Below are 22,854 nucleotides of genomic sequence, written 5' to 3' on the forward strand. Positions count from 1 at the left end.
TTTTTAGCACATTGCTCTGCAGTTGCCAGGGTGTTCTAGGTGGTTGTCAGGTTGTTACTATGCTGTTGTTAAGTTGTTTTAACTCTGTTTTTAGCACACTGCTCTACAGTTGCCACGGTGTTCTAGGTGGTTGTCAGGTTGTTGCTATGCTGTTGTTAAGTTGTTTTAACTCTGTTTTTAGCACATTGCTCTGCAGTTGCCAGGGTGTTCTAGGTGGTTGTCAGGTTGTTACTATGCTGTTGTTAAGTTGTTTTAACTCTGTTTTTAGCACATTGCTCTGTAGTTGCCAGGGTGTTCTAGGTGGTTGTCAGGTTGTTGCTATGCTGTTGTTAAGTTGTTTTAACTCTATTTTTAGCACATTGCTCTGCAGTTGCCAGGGTGTTCTAGGTGGTTGTCAGGTTGTTACTATGCTGTTGTTGTTTTAACTCTGTTTTTAGCACATTGCTCTGTAGTTGCCAGGGTGTTCTAGGTGGTTGTCAGGTTGTTGCTATGCTGTTGTTAAGTTGTTTTAACTCTATTTTTAACACATTGCTCTGCAGTTGCCAGGGTGTTCTAGGTGGTTGTCAGGTTGTTACTATGCTGTTGTTGTTTTAACTCTGTTTTTAGCACATTGCTCTGTAGTTGCCAGGATGTTCTAGGTGGTTGTCAGGTTGTTGCTATGCTGTTGTTAAGTTGTTTTAACTCTATTTTTAGCACATTGCTCTGCAGTTGCCAGGGTGTTCTAGGTGGTTGTCAGGTTGTTACTATGCTGTTGTTGTTTTAACTCTGTTTTTAGCACATTGCTCTGCAGTTGCCAGGGTGTTCTAGGTGGTTGTCAGGTTGTTACTATGCTGTTGTTGTTTTAACTCTATTTTTAGCACATTGCTCTGCAGTTGCCAGGGTGTTCTAGGTGGTTGTCAGGTTGTTACTATGCTGTTGTTGTTTTAACTCTGTTTTTAGCACATTGCTCTGTAGTTGCCAGGGTGTTCTAGGTGGTTGTCAGGTTGTTGCTATGCTGTTGTTAAGTTGTTTTAACTCTGGTTTTTTCTTTTTTTTTTTTGAAATTCAATTAAATATGCAGTTCTGTTAACTCAAACCAGCCCATCTGGCACCAACAATCATGCCACGCTCCAAATCACTGAGATCAAATTTGTTACCCATTCTGATGGTTGATGTGAACATTAACTGAAGCTCCTGACCCATATCTGCATGATTTTTGATGCACTGCACTGCTGCCACACGATTGGCTGATTAGATAATCGCATGGATGATTGTTGGTGCCAGATGGGCTGGTTTGAGTTTTTCAGTAACTGCTGATCTCCTGGGATTTTCACACACAAATTAATCTCTAGAATTTACTCAGAATGGTGCCAAAAACAAAAATCATCCAGTGAGCGGACAGTTCTGTGGACGGAAATGCCTTGTTGATAAGAGAGGTCAACAGAGAATGGCCAGACTGGTTTGAACTGACAAAGTCTACGGTAACTCAGATAACTGCTCTGTACAATTGTGGTGAGAAGAATATCATCTCAGAATGCTATTCTGAGATGCAGGTTGGCGCTGTTTTGGCGGCAAGAGGGGAACCTACACAATATTAGGCAGGTGGTTTTAATGTTTTGGCTGATATATTTAATTGAATTTCAATAAATAAATAAATAAATAACTATACTTTGATATATACAGTTACCGTACTATAAAATGAATCTTACTATTAAGACTTTGGTAATATTGCCAGAAAAGACTTTGGTCATATTTCCGACCTTACTCAACGCTTTATTTTATGATACTTATGCCATTATCAAGCTATGACGATGATAAATTAAAAACCTCACCAATACCCTTCTTTAAGGCACATGTATGTGAGTAATAGACATCAACAGCTTTACCACCACTTAATAAAATCATCAATTACATCCAGCAATGGTTGACTTATTTCAGCAGTGTAATGAGAGCAGACACTGATCGTGGTAGAAGGCTCCAGTTCAAAGTCTCCAGCAATAAACATGACAGTCCTCATTTACAATAGAAAATGAGGTGTAATCATACCTGTTTTCCAGATCATTATGCTCTTTATGACTTTTAATGCTCAGTTCAGAAGTCTTTTCTGAAGGATTTTACAATTATTTGTAAAAAAAGAGTGAGTTAGTTGGACTGGATATTGGATATGACATAACTTGTGGTGTTTGTTAAGGTGAGAATCACAATCACTATTGCTTATACTTAGGGTTTGTGATCTGAACAAATATCTAACCCTAAGTATTAAAGTCATCCCAAAAACATTTTATAAAACCAGTTGGATGAGAGGAAAAACAAATGAAAAACAATTCAAAAATCCACTGGCACACTATTATACACTGTATGCTCTTACTTTGGGCTGTGTTCCAATAGCAGCCTGAGCGACGGCAAGTCCCCTTTAGCTGCAGCATAGTGAACAGGCAGCGCCCCCATATCCGTGGCAACAGTAGGATCCCCCTCCCCACTCTTCAGCAACCAATCAATGATCTCATGATGGCTGAAGCGAGAAGCCAGATGCAAGACAGTGGCTCCTGAGCTGTCTTTATCCTGTAAACAACACAATACATCATTAATGATATTTCATACACAGTAACTCACTGTGAGTTGGAACACAGAAAGAGAATTCATTATAATATCAACAGTTAGTTCCGGTCCTCTGATTGCAAAAGCGGCATTCCAAGAGTGCTGATATTTAGTACAACATCACTGTCTGGGACGCTTCACTGTTTGTATCACTCCACTTGTGTTTGTAGTGTACCAGAGTGTCACACAACAGTTAATGCTTCTTTGGCTTTTTTACACTGTTTTCATTAGCTGAGCAAAAATAGACAAAATAACTGACCATATTGTTGTGCCTATGACTTGTGTGCCATCAAGTTGTCAACAGAACTGTTTTCTACATGGTATTAATGCAATTCAGGTGTAATATACAGACAAGTAGGGCTGGGCGATTGATTATAAATTATGAATATGATTTTGCTGGCAATATAAAATTAAACAATATCGTCATGACTGTAGTGTGCAGGTTTGCACATTCACGCAATTCCAAGTTATTATACAAATCGAAAAACGGGACACGGTATCAAAGAAAAAAAGGTGACAGCGTTTCAACAGATTAGTAATGAGCAACATTGCAAACTGTCAAATACACACTGCACTTCCTGTGTTCCGTGTGTTGTCTACAATCTCCAGGTGAAGGTGGAGTAAAAACGACAGCACTTTCAACTTTCCGCCAGAATAAAAGCTCCAGGTGAAGTAAATATGACAAAAATATATTACTATTGTATAAAACAAATCTAATCCTCATAATAATAATAATAATAATAATAATTCAGTATTATATTGTATCATAATTCAAATTTAACTGGGCTCCAAAACTAAGTGAATTTGTAGTTTTGTACACCCTATTCCTTCACACAAAAATGTTTTAGTAAAATAAATTTATTTAATATTGCTTTTTTTTTATGTATTGTTGTATTAATGCATCTAAATGAAAATGATTAAAATATAATTCTTCCTTGTGTTAAATGAAAAACTGTTGAAAACATGCCTTCACTATTTTTAGATATTTATTTTGTGCATTAAACATTTTCAGTATACTTGGCTACAATGATTTGGTTGAAATGATTGTTCCTCTAATTAAAAAAAAAAACGTTCAAAAGCCATTTCAGAACAAATACATATTATCGAGATATGTCTAGGGCTGGGTATTGATACAGATTTCCCGATTCAATTAGTTTCTGATTCACAAGCTCTCGATTCTTTTCAATTCTGATCTTGATTAGATTCGATTTCAATTTATATGGGTATATTTCTGTTACAATGCCTATTTTGCTTACAAAAAATAAATTCTTTCTCAGCTAATTCTCTTAATTATAAAGGAACCTTTTAGGCAACCCTTCTAGGTACAATTTGAAAATATAAATTTTACAAATTAAATTGTATTATTAGTCTTTCATCAAATTGGTCACATTGTAGCTTTTGAAAAATGTTCAAATTCAGTCTATTCCATCAATTAATGTCTTGAAATTGCATATATTATGTTGCATATATATTTTTTTACATTTTATTGTTTACTTGCATAATTTGTACTATTTACAAGTATTTACATTGACATGTAGAACACTTGCTTAATCGGTACTGTCTCTTTAAGACTAGCAGCATCAGCCACTGAATACATATGACGAGAGAAAACGTGCGTGGTTATCCCCTTTTCTCCCAATTTTTGGAATGCCCAATTCCCACTACTTAGTAGGTCCTCGTGGTGGCGCGGTTACTCACCTCAATCTGGGTGGCAGAGGACACGTTTTAGTTGCTTCCGCTTTTGAGACAGTCAATCTGCGCATCTTATCACGTGGCTCATTGTGCATGATATCGCGGAGACTCACAGCACAGGAGGATCATGCTACTCTCCGCGATCCACGCAAAACTTACCACGTGCCCAACTGAGAGCGAGAACCACTAATCAGGACCACGAGGAGGTTACCCCATGTGACTCTACCCTCCCTAGCAACCGGGCCAATCTGGTTGCTTAGGAGACCTGGCTGTAGTTACTCAGCACACCCTGGATTTGAACTCGCAACTCCAGGGGTGGTATTCAGTGTCAATACTCGCTGAGCTACCCAGGCCCCGCGCGTACGTGGTTTCTTAAGCGCATCCATGTGCAATTAGAATTAAATGCAGTGTTTCCGCCACTCTTGGGATTTCACATGGTTCATTTAATATTCTTGACACAACATAATGCTTGCCAGCCCCAGTCAGCTGTGCGCTTTGTACACTGCGAAAGAGACCCCACACACACACACACACACACGCACATTCTCACAGTAACATCACCGCATAACACACGTGTCAAACTCGCTTCAGTTCAAGTGGCCCAAGAGCTCATTTCTGAAACATAGGATGGCAGGGGATAGCAACGTTTCCCTGAACAATCAGTTAGCGCTTTCCTAGTGGATATTAATAAGCCTCAGCCTGTCAACTATATGCTTTTGAGCGCATTTTGCTCACTTCAAAATTGGAATGCAACAGCGCTACACGGATCAATTAGCAACACGGCTCAATCATGGATAAAACAGCACGAGCGCAGAGCAGGTGCATTAATTCGCAGACTGGCCTCAACCGCACAGACTATTTTAAATGCGCTTGTAAACCAGTGAGATGCGTGGCGGGAATTGCGAAACCCACTTGAATACGGTACAGAATGTCTCGGTTTCTAAACACCCTGACAAAGAAAACAGGAGAAAACATACATTAGAAGGCTTTTCAATTCTCAAATCACGACACTTACAAAAATGTACCATGGATTTACTGTAGTAACACTAACTGTACTGTATTTACTATGGTAGTTGTGGCAGAAAAAGTTTCTAAATGTATTTAGACTGCTGTTTTTTCATTACAAAAATGCCTAATTACTAATACATAATTACTAATCATGGTAGTGAGAAGCCATGCATGGTTTTACCAGTGGTTACCATGGACTTATTACAAATATCATCATTAAAACTATGGATATTATGGAAGGACAATGGTACATTTTCATAATTATATGGGCCAAGCTATCAGTTTTCCAACTGTATAAAATGTGTTCTCTTGTAATGCTCTCTGATTGTAGGAAAATGTAAGTTGTTTTGTTTGCCTTCAGAAATTCCAAGAGATGACTGTAGGAGCCTGATGAAAGGAATCTGTGAAGAAGACTCAGCTTAGTCACACCATCAGAATATTTCAATTTAGTCCAATAAAAATTAGGTGTTTATGTTTTCCACAGATGTTACTATCGCTGTAAGCGATTTCAGACATTCTACTTCCATGAGACTGAGCCATTGGATTAGCCACGCCCCCTCTTTCCAAAACAGCGAACTCCAAAGATACCAAAATTAGCTTTATAGGTCTTTATCATACTTCTGCGTTCGCACAGCATAAGCTTCGCTTAGTAGCATATTACAACTTCCGCTGCAGGCTGTTTCAATTGCAGTGCCCATAGCACATAATTATTATGGTCTATTTTATGTGCAATTCATCTCAAATACTTCATCTAAACAGACCTGCCTCATCTTTCTATCATTACTCATGAATGGTGAAGCAAAGAAAATGGTGCCATGTTATTTTATGATTTTAAACAGGATGTATGTGAGTAGGCAGCACTTCACAGAGTACACGTACGTTTTTTCAATAGAGGAATGCAAGAATATATTACAAACAAGAGTACATTTACACATTAAAGAGAATTAGAACAAGACAGGGGTATACAGTATGGCACAAACAAAAGCTTATATTTCCGAGTAAAGATTGTACAGTTTGAGCAATGCTAATGATCACATTGCTTTCATGTACTTACTTTTTATAATATCCATGCATGTTATAAGATCCATTCCAAAATGTTCAAATAAAGAAACATTTCCATCCCAGAGTCCGATTACAGAAAATAACAGGTTTAATCGTTGTAAACGTGGAGTAATATCCTCACGGTTTGAGCGCGATGATTGGGGAGGCGTTCACTCGTTAGTCGCATCCGAATGCAATGTAGATATATGAATAAAAAGAGATGAAAACATCCCAGTGTCTACAAATTTATTATATTTAAAATAAACGGCTGTTAAAAACAACAGCTGCAAAATAGCGCCCTCACCTGACAACTGTTATGAACAACATGGCATAAAAATGCACTATGCCTCAATAATTAGCTGCAACTACAGTACTATGAAAATTTGCAAAATGATTGACAGGTAAAAAGTGTCAGCAGACACGCGCACAACAGCACTGCTGCTGAAAAAAATCCTAGGGGAAAACACTATAAATGTTTCTTTTTTTGCTGTTTTTAATCAACAACTGACTGTAAACAACAGAAAGGGTATTAAAAGAGAAATTATTCAATGACATATGGAGCCGTGGATCTCGTCTCTGGACATATAGAATGAGTTAAACCAGACGTTTACTCTCAACACGCAGTGAAAGGACCTCTGTGCTAATAACTTTCACTTGAATAAAATTTGAACATTCACTAGCTAGTGGCTAATAATAGACATTTTTATTTGCACAGTGTGAGATTTGGTTGCACATGTGAGTGATTTACTTGCATTATATAGGGTTGCCACATAGAAAGATCGATCTTGGTATTCAAGAATCGATATCATTCAAATGAAGTTTGCGATGCGTCGGAGAATCAATATTTTTACCCAGCCCTATATACTGTACAGTGAATATCTTCAATAAGCTAAAAAACAAATACAGAATTTTCTTTACAGCCATATACAGTATATCACCCAGCCCTACAGACAATTATTATGTTGCTTACTTCCCAAATGTATTTAAACAAATAGTTCACCCCAAAATTGTAATTCTTCCATCATTGACTCAACCTCAATTTGTTTCAAACACATGTTTTTTTCTTCCATGGAACGCAAAAAGAGCTGTGACCATGAGCTGTCAAGCTCCAAAAAGAACAAAAATGCACCATAAAGCTGTTCTTATTTTCCTATTTGTGTGTTAAATTACAAGTCTTCCTAAGACATACAATAGCTTTTTATGAGGAACAGACCAACATTTAAGTCATTATTTGCTGGAAAACTATGGTGTTTTTGTATGATTTGCTTTATTAACATGACAGCGTCTGGTCACTGTGTGCTTTTGTTGTACGGAAAGGAAAAAGCGAATGAACATTTTTCCCAATATCTCATTTTGAGTTTCATTGAAGAAAGAAAGTCATACGGGTTTGGAAAGTCACGAGGGTGAGTAAAAGATGAAGGAATTTTCATTTTAGTGTGAACTTTTACACATTTCACTAGCCAAAGTTGTTTGTAGTCATTCAGCTTGCAGTACAGGTATGAAACACAATAATGTAATGTGAAACCGTGTTGCAGACATCCCACTCCCTACTGATGGGAGAGATATATTTCATTAATACATGTGCACAGAAGAAAAAAAGAACAACACCAAGAGCTCTAGTTGCCTTTTCCTTATGGCATCTAGTAGTATTTATGTGATGGATGTGTAATACCTGACCCAATGACTGGGTAAACAAATCTTATATTGAATGGCAGGCCCAGAATCTCCACACATTTTCTGTGCTCATTTGGCAGAGAATATATGCGGAATTCTGCAGACTAGATTTAACCAAGGTGTTAAATACTACACTCTTGTTGGAAGCTGAAAATCTGTGGAGATCTCTGTGGATGCAGATTCTGTGTGGACCTGAATATAAGTCATCTCAATCAGCTCTCTAGTTCAGTAGTCAGGGCACTGACAAGGGAGTCTGCCATTTCTAGGGCTTCCCATTCGCAAAATTGTTTCAGTTCACTAAAAAATCTAAATGTTGCCATGTCTTTTAAAGTCTTTCAAGACAAAACCTTATTTTCTCTTTAAAATATATATTGCTCGTAATATCTTTCATCCACGATCTGCATGAAAGGGAAACAATCTTTTAAATCTTAGAGTTTTTAAAAAAAGATTAAAAATACACTCCTTTGTATTTATATTGCTTCATTTTTGTCATTTCATGAGTTCACTGGTTCATAAAGTCCTGCAGCGCATGAATGGAGGAGCTTGAGCACAGGAATGGGCTTGAGCTCTGTGATCCCCCCGGACTATTTGACTAAGGCAAGAAATAGAAAGACCATTTTGATGGAGATGGGGAGGTGGAGGGATGCCAGAAGAATCGTCATCGGTGCGAGGCAAGCAGCCACTTATATATCTTTTGGATATGATTGGCAGGCCTAAAAGAACAAGCTCTGGAACTGTGTTTGGAACAGCATTTGTCCTTCATAATGCTGTACGTTTTATTATCTACCACCAAATGCACGACAATGTAATTTATACAGCGATGTTTTTGATTAATACCAGCTGCGTTTAAATGCTCACCCTCGTAATTTAGTTGCAGGTAATTGAGACATAAGTGTTCCAATTATTGACTGACTGATATGGGTTTTTTAATGGCCGATGCTGATATCCAGAGAAGCAGGGTGGCTTATAGGTCGACACAATGCCGATATATCACACAATTTAATATAGTAAATAAAATAAACATAAAATTGCTAAAAAATTAAAATGAACTTATTTAGCACTATATTTGCTCAATTTCAAACAAATCTTTAACTTTGTAAAAAAGAAACTTAAAAAAAATAAGATTTTATTTTAAATGTTTGATCAAAATTTTTGTAATTTTTTGCAAATGAAGAAATTGTTAATATATTAAGAAGGAAATAACAGTACACACAGTAGCCCAGCAACCATGTGCATATTAGCAGTCGCATTTTCTCACAAAAGACCGAATCAAACCAATTGTACATATAGAACACAGTGATTCTTAAATTTTGATTCTGGCTGATAGAAAACCCGCTTCAGAGGAAGATATTACAGGAGCGCTTGACGGGAAGAAAATGCTGGATTTCCATCTGTTTTAATGAGATATCTGCATATTTGCAGACGATATACACTACCGGTCAAAAGTTTTGAAACACTTACTCATTCTTTATTATATTGTTTTTTTCTTCACATTTTAGAATAATAGTAAAGTCATCAAAACTATGGAATAACATAAATGGAACTATGGGAATTATGTTGTGACTAAACAAAATCCAAAATAAATCAAAACTGTGTTATATTTTAGCATCTTCAAAGTAGTCACCCTTTGCCTAGAATTTGCAGACATGTACTCTTGACATTTTCTCAACCAACTTCTTGAGGTATCACACTGGGATGATTTTTAAACAGTATTGAAGGAGTTCCCATCTATGTTGGGCACTTATTGGCTGCTTTTCTTTATTATTTGGTCCAAGTCATCAATTTCAAAAACTTTTTTTTTTTAATTACATTTTAGTTTTATAATGAAATAAATTAATATGGTGGCACAATTATATTTTTGTCTACAAAACTAATTTCAAACATTTAAGCATATGCCTTCAGATCAAAAGATTTTTAAGATCATGATAAACATTTCAGTCAAGTGTTTCAAAACTTTTGACCTGTAGTGTATGATAGAAGTTTTATTGATATTTGCATTAGACAAGACAGTTATCGTTGTAACACGATGGCACATAACAACAAAATGAACTGTGATTGATAATTTACATATCTCAGACACTTCACATGCAAGCAGGCTTTTCTCTACACCCTCGCGGCCTTAAGAAACAAATTGGCCAAACAGGAAAAATTTTCGTCCTCTGCATTATATCGGTGGACCACTCGTCCCAATGTTCAGTGGATCAACACCTTTGCCAGTGTCCAAATTCATGTTCACTATATACTGATTTATAACATAGGGAGCTAAGGAATGAGATGAGATGCACCCTAGGTTAAATAAATAAAATAATATACAATAAAATACATCACTGCTAAATGTAAAGGACAATTTCACAAAGCTTTTAAATATTTCACCAAGATGCTTGCTTCTTTAAAAAGGATATAGAAAGGGAGAAAGAAACCAATTTTAAGGTACAGTGCCAAGAAAACATATGTGAACTCTTGGAATTACCTGCATTTATGTATAAATTTGTCTTAAAATCTGGTCTGACCTTCATCTAAGTTACAATAATGAACAAACACAACTGTTTTAACTAATAACACACAAATTATTGTATTGTTCTTGTACATATTGAATACATCATTCAAATATAGGTTGGGAAAAAGTATGTGAACACCCAGGCTAATGACGTCAACAAAAGCTAATTAGAGTCAGGAGTTGGCAAATCTGGCATCCAATTCATGGAACTAGATTGGTGGTGTGGGTTAGTGCTACTTTGACTAATAAAAAGCACTCAAACATTTTGAGTTTGCTATTCACAAGAAGTGTCTGCCGACATGGAACATGCCTCACAAAAAAAGAGATCTCAGAAGACCTACGATCAAGAATTGTTGCTTTGCATAAAGCTGGAATGGGTAACAAAGTTATTTCGAAGAGCTTAGATATTCATCTGTCTACAGTTAGACAAACTGTCTATAAATGTAGATGATTTAGTTCTGTGACTACTCTCCCTAGAAGTGGCCGTCCAGCCAAGATGACTCAAAGGGCAAACTGCAGAATGTTCAATGAGGTAAAAAAGAACCCTATAATGACAGCTAAAGATTTGAAGGAATCATTGGAACTGGTTAACATCTCTGTTCAAGAGTCTACTATAAGGAAAACATTAAAAAGGCAAGGTGTCAGACCTTGACACTCCACAACGCTACTGGAAAAATGTTTTGTGGACTGATGAAACTAAGGTTGAACTGTTTGGGAAGAACACAGAGCACTACATATAGCATAAATAGGGCACCACATACCAACATGAAAACATCATCCCTATGGTGAAGTACGGTGGAGGGAGCATCATGATTTGGGGCTGCTTTGCTGCTTCAGGGCCTGGACTGCTTGCCATCATCGAGGGAATAATGGATTCCCAAGATTATCAAGATATCCTACAGGATAATATCAGGGTGGCTGTGTGCCAGCTGAAGCTCTGTAGAAATTGGGTGATGCAGTAGGACAATGACCCTAATCATCAAAGTAAATCCACTACAGTATGGCTTCAGAAAAAGAAAATCCACCTTTTGGAGTGGCCCAGTCAGAGCCCAGACCGTAACCCAATAGAGATGCTGTAGAATGACCCTAAGAAAGCTGTTCACACCAGACATCCTAAGAATATGGCTGAGCTGAAGCAGTTCTGTAGGAAGAATGGTCCAAAATTCCTTCTGAATGTGCAGGTCTAATCCGCAGCTATCGGAAACGCTTAGTTGAGGTTATTGCTGCCAAAGGAGGATCAACCAGTTATTAAATCCAAGGGTTCACTTACTTCACAGCACTGTAAATGTTTAATGTAATAGGTTCAATAAAGACATGAAAAATGATAATTGTTTGTGTGTTGTTAGATTAAGCACATTGTGTTTTGTCTTCACTTGAGACTTTGATGAAAATGAGATCATATTTTATGACCAATTAATGCAGAAAACCAGGTAATTACAAAGGGTTCACATAGTTTTTCTTGCCACTGTATATATAGTCATAAAGTATGTGAAAGATAAAATTTATGAATCAACAATTTAAAAAGTAAACAAAATGATAAAATAAAATAGACTATATTTTGAATGAACCTGCTCTGCAATAAAAGCATAATAGCGAGTGGGTGAAGCTGACTAATGTACGTAACAGCTTTATGTCACTTATGTCTCAACAGTATGTGAGCAGTATCTCACAGAATCTTCAGAATATTAAAATCTTTCTTCTGTATCACTCCTGATATCAAACACACCTTCTATAAGGTGATAAGGCTTCTATTGTCATGGCTCCGGCGTTTGCCGGTTCATTATGTTGTTTGTTTTTCTCTCTCCTCGTGTTTCACAGCTGGAGTCGGTGAGCGTAATCGGCGTTTCCATGGGAACGCTGATCGCTCCCGGTGAGGCATCGATAACGGTAATGGGTTTCTCACATGCTCCACCTGTCTCCACACGCCCTACTTTATCCCTTGTGTTTTCCCTGTAAGTTTGCTGGTTCCTTATTGAGCTCGCCCAAGCTGGCGTAGAAGTGCTTTTTGAGTTTCGCACTCTTGCTGCTTCCAGTGACTGCAACGATCATGCTATGTGGGACTGCTTTTTGCATGGATTATCCGACTCCGTCCAGGATTAAATTTATTCTCTGGATTTGCACCCTCTCCCCCCCAAATTGATGACTTGGTGGACTTGGTGGCCATTCTAGTTGATCAGCCTAGCAAGCAGCCTGACCAGTAGCAAGGGGGTTACTGGCAAGCGTAACACCTCTAGACAAAGCCCCCGGATTTCGCACACTCCTTCCGGTTCACTTGCACTGAGTGGTATTGAGTGGTATTAGCTGCAACACTATCTCGGCTCTGGTGGATTCCGGCACCGAGGGAAATTTCATCGACACATACTTAGCCCTTAAATGGCGGCTTCCCAGATTCCGACTGGACGAACCTATCACTGCACACACGCTTAGTAGAACGCCTCTCTCTGTCATCACTCACTCTACTAAGCCTGTTACTATGGTTTCCGGGAATCACAGCTGTCATTCTTCCTCATACAATCTCCAGCTACCCCAGTTGTTCTTGGACACCCTTGGTTGGTAACACACAACCCTCACATTGATTGGGCAACCAACTCTGTTTTGTCTTGGAGCTGTTTCTGCTTTTCACACTGTATTAACTCTGCTGTCTCCCCTGTCCAGTCTTGTGTTTCATTGCAGGATGAGACGGCAGAAGTTTAGGGTGTTCCGCTGGAGTATCACGACTTGAGGGTGGTAATCAGCCGATCCCGTGCCTCGACCATTCCTCCTCATCACCCATACGACTGCACTATTGAATTGCTTCCTGCTTTAGCAGCCGGTCTCATCCACTCTTCCTCTTCACCTGCAAGGATGGGGTTCTTCTTCGTGGAGAAGGAGGACTGCATGCTTAGACCCTGCATAGATTATTGAGGGCTGAATGACATCACGGTTAAGAACTGTTACCCTCTGCCGCTGATGTCCTCAGCTTTCGAACTCTTGCAGGGGGCGTCCATCTTTACGAAGTTGAAACGCTTACTATCTGGTCTGTATTAGGAAGGGAGATGAGTGGAAGAAGGCATTTAACACCCATAGGGGCATTTCGAATATTTGGTCATGCATTTCGGATTGGTCAGCGTCCCCACCGTCTTCCAGGGGCTCGTGAATTACATGCTTCGAGACATGGTCAATCGTTTTGTTTTAGTTTATTTCAACAATATTCTGATCTTCTCCCAGAATGTGCAAGACCATGTGCAGCATGTCAGGCAGGTTCTTCAGTGACTGCTAGAGAATTGGCTGTTTGTCAAGGCAGAGAAGTGCACATTTCATGCGCAGTTGGTTCAGTTTTTGGGGTTCATCTTTTCATCCAAGGGAGTGCGTATGGACCCAGCTAAGGTTAAAGCTGTCGCTAAGTGGCCAACCCCAGATTCTCGCAAGGCTTTGCAGAGGTTTCTGGGTTTCATTAACTTTTATCTGCGATTTATAAGGAACTATAGCCAACTTGCCGCGCCTCTGATGGATCTCACCTCACGAACAGAGTCCGTGTTTTTCCACCGCACCCATTTGAATTACCCTTGACACTGCTTTACAGTTTGTGGTGGTGGTGGATGCGTCAGAGGTCGGTGTTGGAGCGGTTCTCTCTCAGTGCTCTCCCTCGGATGGAAAGGTACATACTTGTGCATTTGTTAACTCCGGCTGAACGGAATTACAACATCGGTAACTGGGAATTACAGGCTATGCGGTTGGACTTGGGTGAGTGGTGTCATTGGTTAGAGGGTTCGGAGATACCTTTCATGGTTTGGACTGATCACAAGAACCTAGAGTACATCTATACCGCTAAACGTCTTAGCTCTAGGCAGGCTCACTGGGCGTTATATTTCATATGTTTTGATTTTACCCTCTCATATCATCTGGGATCCAAAAACATCAAGCCTGATTGCCTTTCTCAATGTTTCGAAATCGAGACCTCCGCCGCCCCAGAGGATACCATCCTCCCCACTCCTCGAGTGGTGGGCATGGTATCCTGGGAGGTGGAGGCTAAAGTCTGCACTGCGCTATGTAACACCATGTCGCCCACCACATGCCCAGCAGGTTCCAATGCACGTCCTTCAGTGGGGTCACTCGTCCAACGTCGCCTGCCACCCAGGGCCTGCTCATACACAAACGCTCATTAGACAGCATTTTTGGTGGCCATCGTTTGCGCAGGACATTCGCCAGTTCGTTGCCACATGTTTGTGCGACTAATAAGACCTCCTGTAGTTCCCTGGCCAGGCTCCTCCAACCGCTGTCAGTCCCTTCGAGAACTTGGTCTCACATAGCCATGGATTTTGTAACTGGTCTCCCCCCCTCCAATGGCAACACAGTTGTTTTGACTGTAGTGGACCGGTTCTCGAAGCAGCTCATTTTATTCCCCTACTCAAATTAATATTTGAGGGAGACAGCATTAATCACATCTTCCATATTCATGGCCTCCTGGTGGACATGGTTTCTGACAGAGGCCCCCAGTTTGTGTCACATGGAAGATGTGTCATCAATGGAAACATGATATAACACTTCCAGTGAAAACTCTAATGTACAGTAGGTACAACAAAAACTGCTTTGGGGCCTGTTGAGACCTTTTCCCCAGCTCCTTTCTGGGAAAGAAATAAGTGAGGCGAAAACAGCTGGATAGTGCAAATAGCCCTTCTATCCTTTCTTGTCATTTTGTATGGGAAGGATATAACTGTCTAAGCACTTATAATAACATTACAGAACACACTGTCTTCATTCCATAATTATAGCCTACTCACTGCATGAATCACACACTTGACTTCATGAGGACAGCATTATCCACAGGATGGGTCAAGCAGCTCAACTGAAGTCAGACTCTTAATTAGACCTCAGCAACACTGGTGAGTAAACTCTTTGACCATGAGACTGAAGGTTAAATGAGTGTTATAAGGCTACTAATGAGATGGGATTTTTGCACATATGAGGTGATGATTAGGCCACGAAAGCAGTTTATGCACTGGTGTGTTTGGATGTCTTTCAATGGCTGTACTACACTTTATTAAACTGGCCTACAGGCCTTATAAAGTATATGGACATTTAGAATTGTATAAATTGCATAGCATAGATTTTCTCAGAACCTCACTTTTTTTTGAGCCACACATGGACTTGGAACCAGCTGTGTCATTTTTAGTGGGTGAATAAAGCCAGTTCCCCTCAAGTTCACTCAGGTGTCCTAGCAGAGTAACCACAGGTGTAGTTCAACACATTAAAGGAATATTCCGGGTTCAATAAAAGTTAAGCTTAATCAACAGCATTTGTGGCATAATATTGATTACCACAAACATTTATTTAGGCTTGCTCCTCCTTTTCTTTAAAAAAAAAAAAGCAAAAATCTGAGTTCCAGTAAGGCACTGACAATGGAATTAAACACTCCAAAAATTGGCCCAGTTCACTTCCATTGTATGTGTCGAGTTGAAATGTATTTTTGGTAATTAATATTATGCCAGAAATGCTGTCGACTGAGCTTAAATTGTACTGAACCTGGGATATTCCTTTAATTTTATATATGTTATGTTATTGATGTAAGATCATGCAAATTACCCAACAAGTAGTGATTTTTAAAGGCAAATTAGTGATGACACTAGAGATTAATTTAACCACCTCCAAACAATAGCCCACGTAAATACTCCTGGGTCACGCTATACAATAATGTTACAGTGTAATTACTAGGTAAGTACACAGTTATACTAATAAACAAAACATACTTAATATGTAGGGTACAACAGGGCTAAACAAACCACTTAAGGAAAATTTGTTTTTTTCTGGTTGCAAAGCGTATCAAGTGTATCAAAAATATTTCATTGTTGTTTTGATTTAAACTCTTTTTTTTTTTTTTTTTTTAACAAAATGGTGGCGAGGGGAACGTTTACCCCACACTTGGGGTAGTGATTTAGAGTAAATATGGTGGCGATATATATATATATATATATATATTTTTTTTTTTTATTATTTTTTTTTTAATTTATTTTCATATACTAAATGCTAAGGGGAATTTTTTTTTGGGGGGGGGGAGGATTATCACAGTCTGGGATATGTCAATGATTAGCAACAACATTATTTTATTATTTTTTGTGCAGTGTCAGATAAAAAAAAAAAACAAACAAAAAAAACAATGCCATTGTTGTTTTTTACACACACACACACACACACACACACACATGTTGGTGCAGCTATCATTATGAGGACTCTCCATAGACATAATGATTTTTATACTGTATGAACTATAGATTCTATCCCCTACCCCTACCCCTAAACCTAACCTTCACAAAAAACTTTCTGCATTTTTACATTTTCAATAAAACATAATTTAGAATGTTTTTTAAGTTATTTGAATTATAGGGACACTAGAAATGTCCTCATAAACCACATTTATAGCATAATGCCCTTGTAATTACCAGTTTGTAACCTAAAAAATAATCCTTGTAAACCACTTAAACCTGCCCCCCCCCAACCCCCCCCCCCACACACACACACACACATTTCTCAATACACACATACAAAACACACTCTGACATCTATACCAACACACCCACACAATTTTATCTGCATCATTTATTCAATTGGCCAGCAGTGCTCTATAATACAGCAAACAGAAAATAGGAAAAAAGCATGTATTTGCTCCATAGGCTAAACATGAGAAAAATGGTGCCATCTGGTGGAAGATATTACAGTTTTAAATTTTGAAGCCAGGGCTCCGAAATGAAAGCATAATATCATAGAATTCATGATTTTATGCTTTAATGGCACTGGGATCAAATATTGCAGTTTGAATGGGTTTCAATGGGGACATTTTTGTCCTTAAGTTCCTGAGTGTAACTATTTTGTGTACACAGTGTATTATAGATGTATTAAAGGAACTGAGGTTGAAATATAAAAATTTCCCCCCAAAATACACACCTTTAGCAAAATGTATGCCGTTGGCATTAACACAGCCAAAAGCGACCGAAGGTCGCACAAGGGTTAAATTAATGCTTAATCAAAATAACCACTTCATAAGGTTTTAGCTCCGTTGTACCTTATTATGGTCACACCGTTGCACTTACTGCTAGTGTTATTAAAAGTATTTACATGAACACTGTCATGCAAAGTGCAACCTAATCTCGAAAGAGTTCGTAAAGATACTCACGACCGCTCGACATCCTCCATGCGTCACAAGCCACTGTAAGCAGGTCAGGTTGCCCGTGGCTGCAGCGTCGTGCGCAGGACTTGCACCATTTCTAGCCAGGCTGTCCGCAGGTAAGCCAGCTTCCTCTACCAAGTACCGCAGACAGGTGAGCTTTCCTGCCCGAGCTGCGTGGTGTACGGGGGTCGCTCCTAGCACGTCTTTCACATCGCTGTTGAGTACTTTCTCCGCCAATTGCACTTTCAAAGTTTGCACATCCCCTTGCCTCGCTGCGAGAAGAGTCCTCTCAACAACCATGATGATGAAGCACCTCCAAACAAATGACTATTACCGCACCATTAAGAGTCGGTTAACAGAGTTACTTTGTTTTGTCCATCCCCTTTTTTGTCTGAACTATTGATCACCAGATCATAAAGGTGTATGATATTCAGATGATAGCTGTTGCATTACTCACGATATGGCGTTCTGACAAAAATACTACCATTCTACTGTCTAACGAAAACCAACTAAGCATTTCTTAAGTTCATCCGCTGGGTGCTGATCTTGTCTCTGCGCTCACAACACATTTCACCTCTTCTGTTCCTTAATTCTGACTAAACACACTTTCTCCAACGAGCGCAAAAGCGGTATATAGCGCTATAGATGAATTATTTGGCCTCTTGTCACACGGTTCGAGCAGAAGTCCCGAGGGACTGAACTTGTGAATAATCCATAAAGGGGAGGAGAAGTGTAACATGTTTGCCCCACACAAATCGGCTCAGATGTTAAAGGGACAGCTCGTCATGGGAACATGTTTTCTTGTACGAGTAGGCATCTTTTGTTAAGTTGTACTCTGGTTAATCGTTTTATAAACTTAAGTTCATAATTACTAAGATATTAGGTTACATTTTATATTGGGATTGTTTCGTCATTAGTATACTAGATAGATATTACTGGTGTACCACAGAAGGTCTGTAGGGAACAGTTTAGTAATCATCATGGATTCATTTTTATTTTCTGAACTAATTATTTTCTAAATATCCAATATTCAGCTGTACTCTGTTAATGTGCCATAACTGTAACAACAGGTGCAACGTGTTGATTTTAATGCACTAATAGCGTTACAGTATGTTACCAGTAGGTGGCAGACGCGCACAATATTTGTGTATCGTACAGCGGCAACCACAAAAACAATTACATTTTGGGTGATGTCAGCTAAAGTGGGCCACTTTTCGGTAAATCATCTAGAACATCATTACAGTGTCTATGCAAATTTTCCAGACTGCATTTTAATTGGTAATTCATGTTTCTTCTATCATTTTATAATGCAAAAAAAAAAAAAAAAAAAAAAAAAAAAAAAAAATGTTTAACCCTTGTGCGTCAGTAAAAATAATAATAATAATAAAAAAAATCAGATTTATTCCGTTGGCATTAACACAGCCAAAATGATCGAAAAAACAAAAATGAAAAAGACAAAAATGTCCTGAAGGTCACACAAGGGTTAAACCCAATTGCAAATGTCAAAAGTCCACATTCGTGTCATCATTACTGTGTTCAGGTAAAATGGGTCAGTGAATCTGTATTGCAAAACCATCACTGTGGAAAAATAAATAAATAAATAAATAAAAATACGGAATACCATATTGAGACAGAATACCATATTGTTCTGCAAAGACTTTATAGAGTAGCATCAGCATGGCTGATAAGATGTCTGGACAACTGTTATAAATTAATTGCAAATTTATATGTGTATTTTGTACTCATAGCAGTTGTTATAAAATGAGCATGAGTGTTTGTAAGTGTGTGTGTGTGTGTGTGTGTGTGTGTGTGTGTGTGTGTGTGTGCGTGCTAGGTGGTTGTGTGTATTTGAGCCATTTATGGATACCCCATTCATACAGTACTAATATATAGCACATCTGAACTTGAACTTGGATTCTTCCAATATTTCTTTAACAGTTTTAATGAAAGAAACCATCAAAATGTATCTTACAAGTGGCACATTATAGCTGAAACATAGTGGCCCATTTTAGCTGCATGATGATCTTTTTCATCAAATGATTAGGCTGTTTTGCAAATCACAGATTTTTTATTTATTTCTATAGAGATCATCATGACATAATTCATGATATTGACATGTGGATGTTTAATAGTTGCTTATGAATATATAAACCTTATAAGTTTAAAGGTGCAGTTGGCATGCCAGGGCACTAATCTTATGTTTTTCTGATCCATCCTCTATAAAATGATTTGTCCTACCTTCCTTAACAATCTCAGACCAATGAAAAGAGTTGGCACATGTACAATTATGCCAACTGTTTCAAATATTTTGCAGTGATTAGATATTGAGTCTTAAAGAACTATGACACTCCAACCTTATTTGGGCCATTTGAACTGATGGCCCACTTTAGCTGACATTACCCTAGTTGTGCTTGTTTGGTTGGACACTTAATCTGAATTAAGGTTATATGGAGTCATTCAAATAAGCCTATCATGTGTTAACATTGATGGTGTAAAATTATTTAAACTGCAGGGTCTCCAAGCTCTTGTGAAAAGAATTAAAAATGAATATTAGTTTAGAAATAGACTATATCATCATCACTCATAAGCATACTTAGTTATGCTCTTGTACTGTTGTTATTGTTGATGAGAGAGGTCAACGGAGAATGGCCAGACTGGTTCGAGCTGACAGAAAGGCTACGGTAACTCAGATAATCGCTCTGTACAATTGTAGTGAGCATAGTGTTCCTAATAAAGTGCTCAGTGAGTGTATATATAAGCATAAGTAATAAGTATAATAAGCGTGTATATATAGAGTACAACGGGGCTAAAGGCCTCTGGGGTGAAAGGCACTTTTGATTTCATTTTCTCCCAAAACACTAAACAGCAGAAAAAAAAAAAAAAAAAAAAACTACAGCACTTTCCTAAACATGTGTTTGTCAGTATACACCACAAAATATTCCTGATCCATGAGCTCATTGCGTGCAATGTCTAAAGTTTAATTTTGAGTTAATACAATCTAATATTGAATCATTTACAAAATGCTGCAAATTTATAATGAGAAATCATCACATTTATTTTTAGTCAAAATACGTATTTGTCATTTTAAGCTATGTTAAAGGTGATTAGATCAAAAGTTTTTAATAACTGTCCCATAAGTGAAAGGATAGTATTTGGGGTAAAATGTCCCCCCATTGCAGAGGGGGGTGTTTAAGAAAAGCACATTGTTTTTCTTAAGTGAGGTGAATAGATTTTTTTATGAAAAATATTCAAATTTGGCTCACATTGATTGACTGATCCAATCACAATGGAGATTAATTTGTTTATAGAATACTTGAGATGTTATGAAATGCCAAATGTTTCTTCTGTTGTTATTTCTTTTCACACAAATTATGTTGCTCCATCAATATTCAATAATAATTATAAAAAAAAGAAATCAATCTTGACACACTTTGTGACCAGAAAAAAAAAAAAAATCACATTTTCCTTAAGTATGTACATATGTATGTATATAGGGTACAACTGGGTTAAAGGCACACCTTAAGCAAAATGTGCTTCCTTTTTTTTTTTTTTTTTTTTTTTTTTGGTCACAGAGTGTATCAAGATTGAAAGAATTTCTTTTTTATATATATACAAAATTGATGTAGCAACATAATTTGTGTAAAAAGAAACAATGACGGAAGGTTGTTTTCATTAAAATTCATGTTTTTAAAAAGGTGGCGAGGGAGCCTTTTACACACATTTGGGCTAAAGGGCCCACAGGGGTGTTATAGTGATATTGTGTAAATAAAGGGACAATAGTCATAGGAACTTAGGCAAATACTTTTGAGATAGCAAGATGCTTTTTTTTTGAGTAACAAATTAAGATAATACTTATTCAAAATAAGCACTTCAGAAAAGTGTTAACTTTTCTGTTAATTTCAGAAATTAGATCAGTCAGTGTGAGCCCACTATAAACATTCTTCATTACAAATCTATTCACCCCACTTAAGAAAAATAATGTGTTTTATAAAGGCCTTTGGCTCCTGCAAAAGGGAGCTTTTTTACCCCAAATAGGCTATTTATCACGTTTATGTGTTTTGTTCTTGTTTTCATGTCTTTTATTTTTAAGTTTAGTTCCTGTTTCCGTTCAGGTCATGTGCTTTCATGTCATGTAATTTCCTGTTTCCCTCCATGTTCATGTGTCTTGTTTTCATTGGTTTATTGTCTTGTTAACTCGTTATCAGTTCTAGTTTGTCACTGGGTTAAGTTTATTAGTCTTGTTATCTTGTTTATAGTTCTGTCTGTTCATTGGTTGTCTTGTTACCCTTGGCAATGTATTTAAACCCTCATGTTTACCATGGTCCTTTCTGAGGTGTTGTGTTTGTGTAATGTTGAGTCTGAGTCTGAGTCTGAGTCTGAGTCTGTCTGTTTTGTTTCATGGTTGATTTATGGTTTTTGGATTCCACGTTTGTAATAAACTGCACTTGGGTTCTTCACGTCATCTCGTCTTCATCTGCTTGTCATTGCCTTGCCAGCCATCATTACAGAATACCTCAACTAACCATGAACCCAGCAGTTCAACTCCTACGTCAGGGGAATCGTCCCCTGGAGGAATATATAGAGGACTTCTGTGCTCTGGCCTGCAAGGTCGACTTTAATGAGATTGCCCTCAAGGACTGTTTCCATTTTGGGCTGAATGAGCCGGTCTCCTCCCTGATGTCAGTGTTACTCACAATCTTACCTGTTTTGCTTCAATGCAACCATTTGTAATATATACATTTTTATAAATTGCATCTTGGCATATAAAATGTATACTGTAATCTCTACAGGAGCTGCCACTGAAGATCACCCTTAAATCAATCAGTGGAGCAAGCCCATAATTTCTGGCAAATTATTATTTTTTAAATAAAGACATTTAAATTCTATTCAGATACTCTGGGAAGAATTCTGTTAAATATTCACTCTATACCAAAACCAGTTTCTGCTCTCTTTGTTAAGTCAACGTAAAATAGGTATGACAGACATCATTATATAAATATGCATGCTCTATTGCTTCGCACATTCTGATCTGGAACTACAACTCTGTCCACCAACCTTTAACACACCACGTGGCTATTTTAGCGCAAATATCTGCAGTATAAAAATTTTGCACATACCATAAAAAACATGAGTTTTCTCGGATAAACTCAAACATTAGTATTACTAAATCAACCCAACATTATTGAGTGAACCAATTAAAGTAATTTTTAAATGCCAGGTCACG

The 22,854-nt window shown here is 37.9% G+C and overlaps 1 protein-coding gene across 2 annotated transcripts in view; it reads right to left on the minus strand.

Annotated features, from left to right (window-relative positions):
• Positions 1-18,314, minus strand: part of LOC127415175 (espin-like) — a 154,716-nt gene extending 136,402 nt beyond the window's left edge. For both annotated transcript variants that reach the window (XM_051653797.1, XM_051653796.1), the window contains exons 1-2: positions 17,637-18,314; positions 2,348-2,541 (exon numbers count right to left, since the gene is read on the minus strand). In XM_051653797.1, coding sequence (XP_051509757.1) covers positions 2,348-2,541; positions 17,637-17,930 — 488 coding nt within the window. In that variant the 5' untranslated portion in view covers positions 17,931-18,314. The remainder of the gene's footprint in view (positions 1-2,347; positions 2,542-17,636) is intronic.
• Between the last annotated feature and the right edge of the window lie 4,540 nt (positions 18,315-22,854).

This window comes from Myxocyprinus asiaticus, chromosome 24 (genome assembly GCF_019703515.2).
Source record: "Myxocyprinus asiaticus isolate MX2 ecotype Aquarium Trade chromosome 24, UBuf_Myxa_2, whole genome shotgun sequence".
Classification (NCBI taxonomy): Eukaryota; Metazoa; Chordata; class Actinopteri; order Cypriniformes; family Catostomidae; genus Myxocyprinus; species Myxocyprinus asiaticus.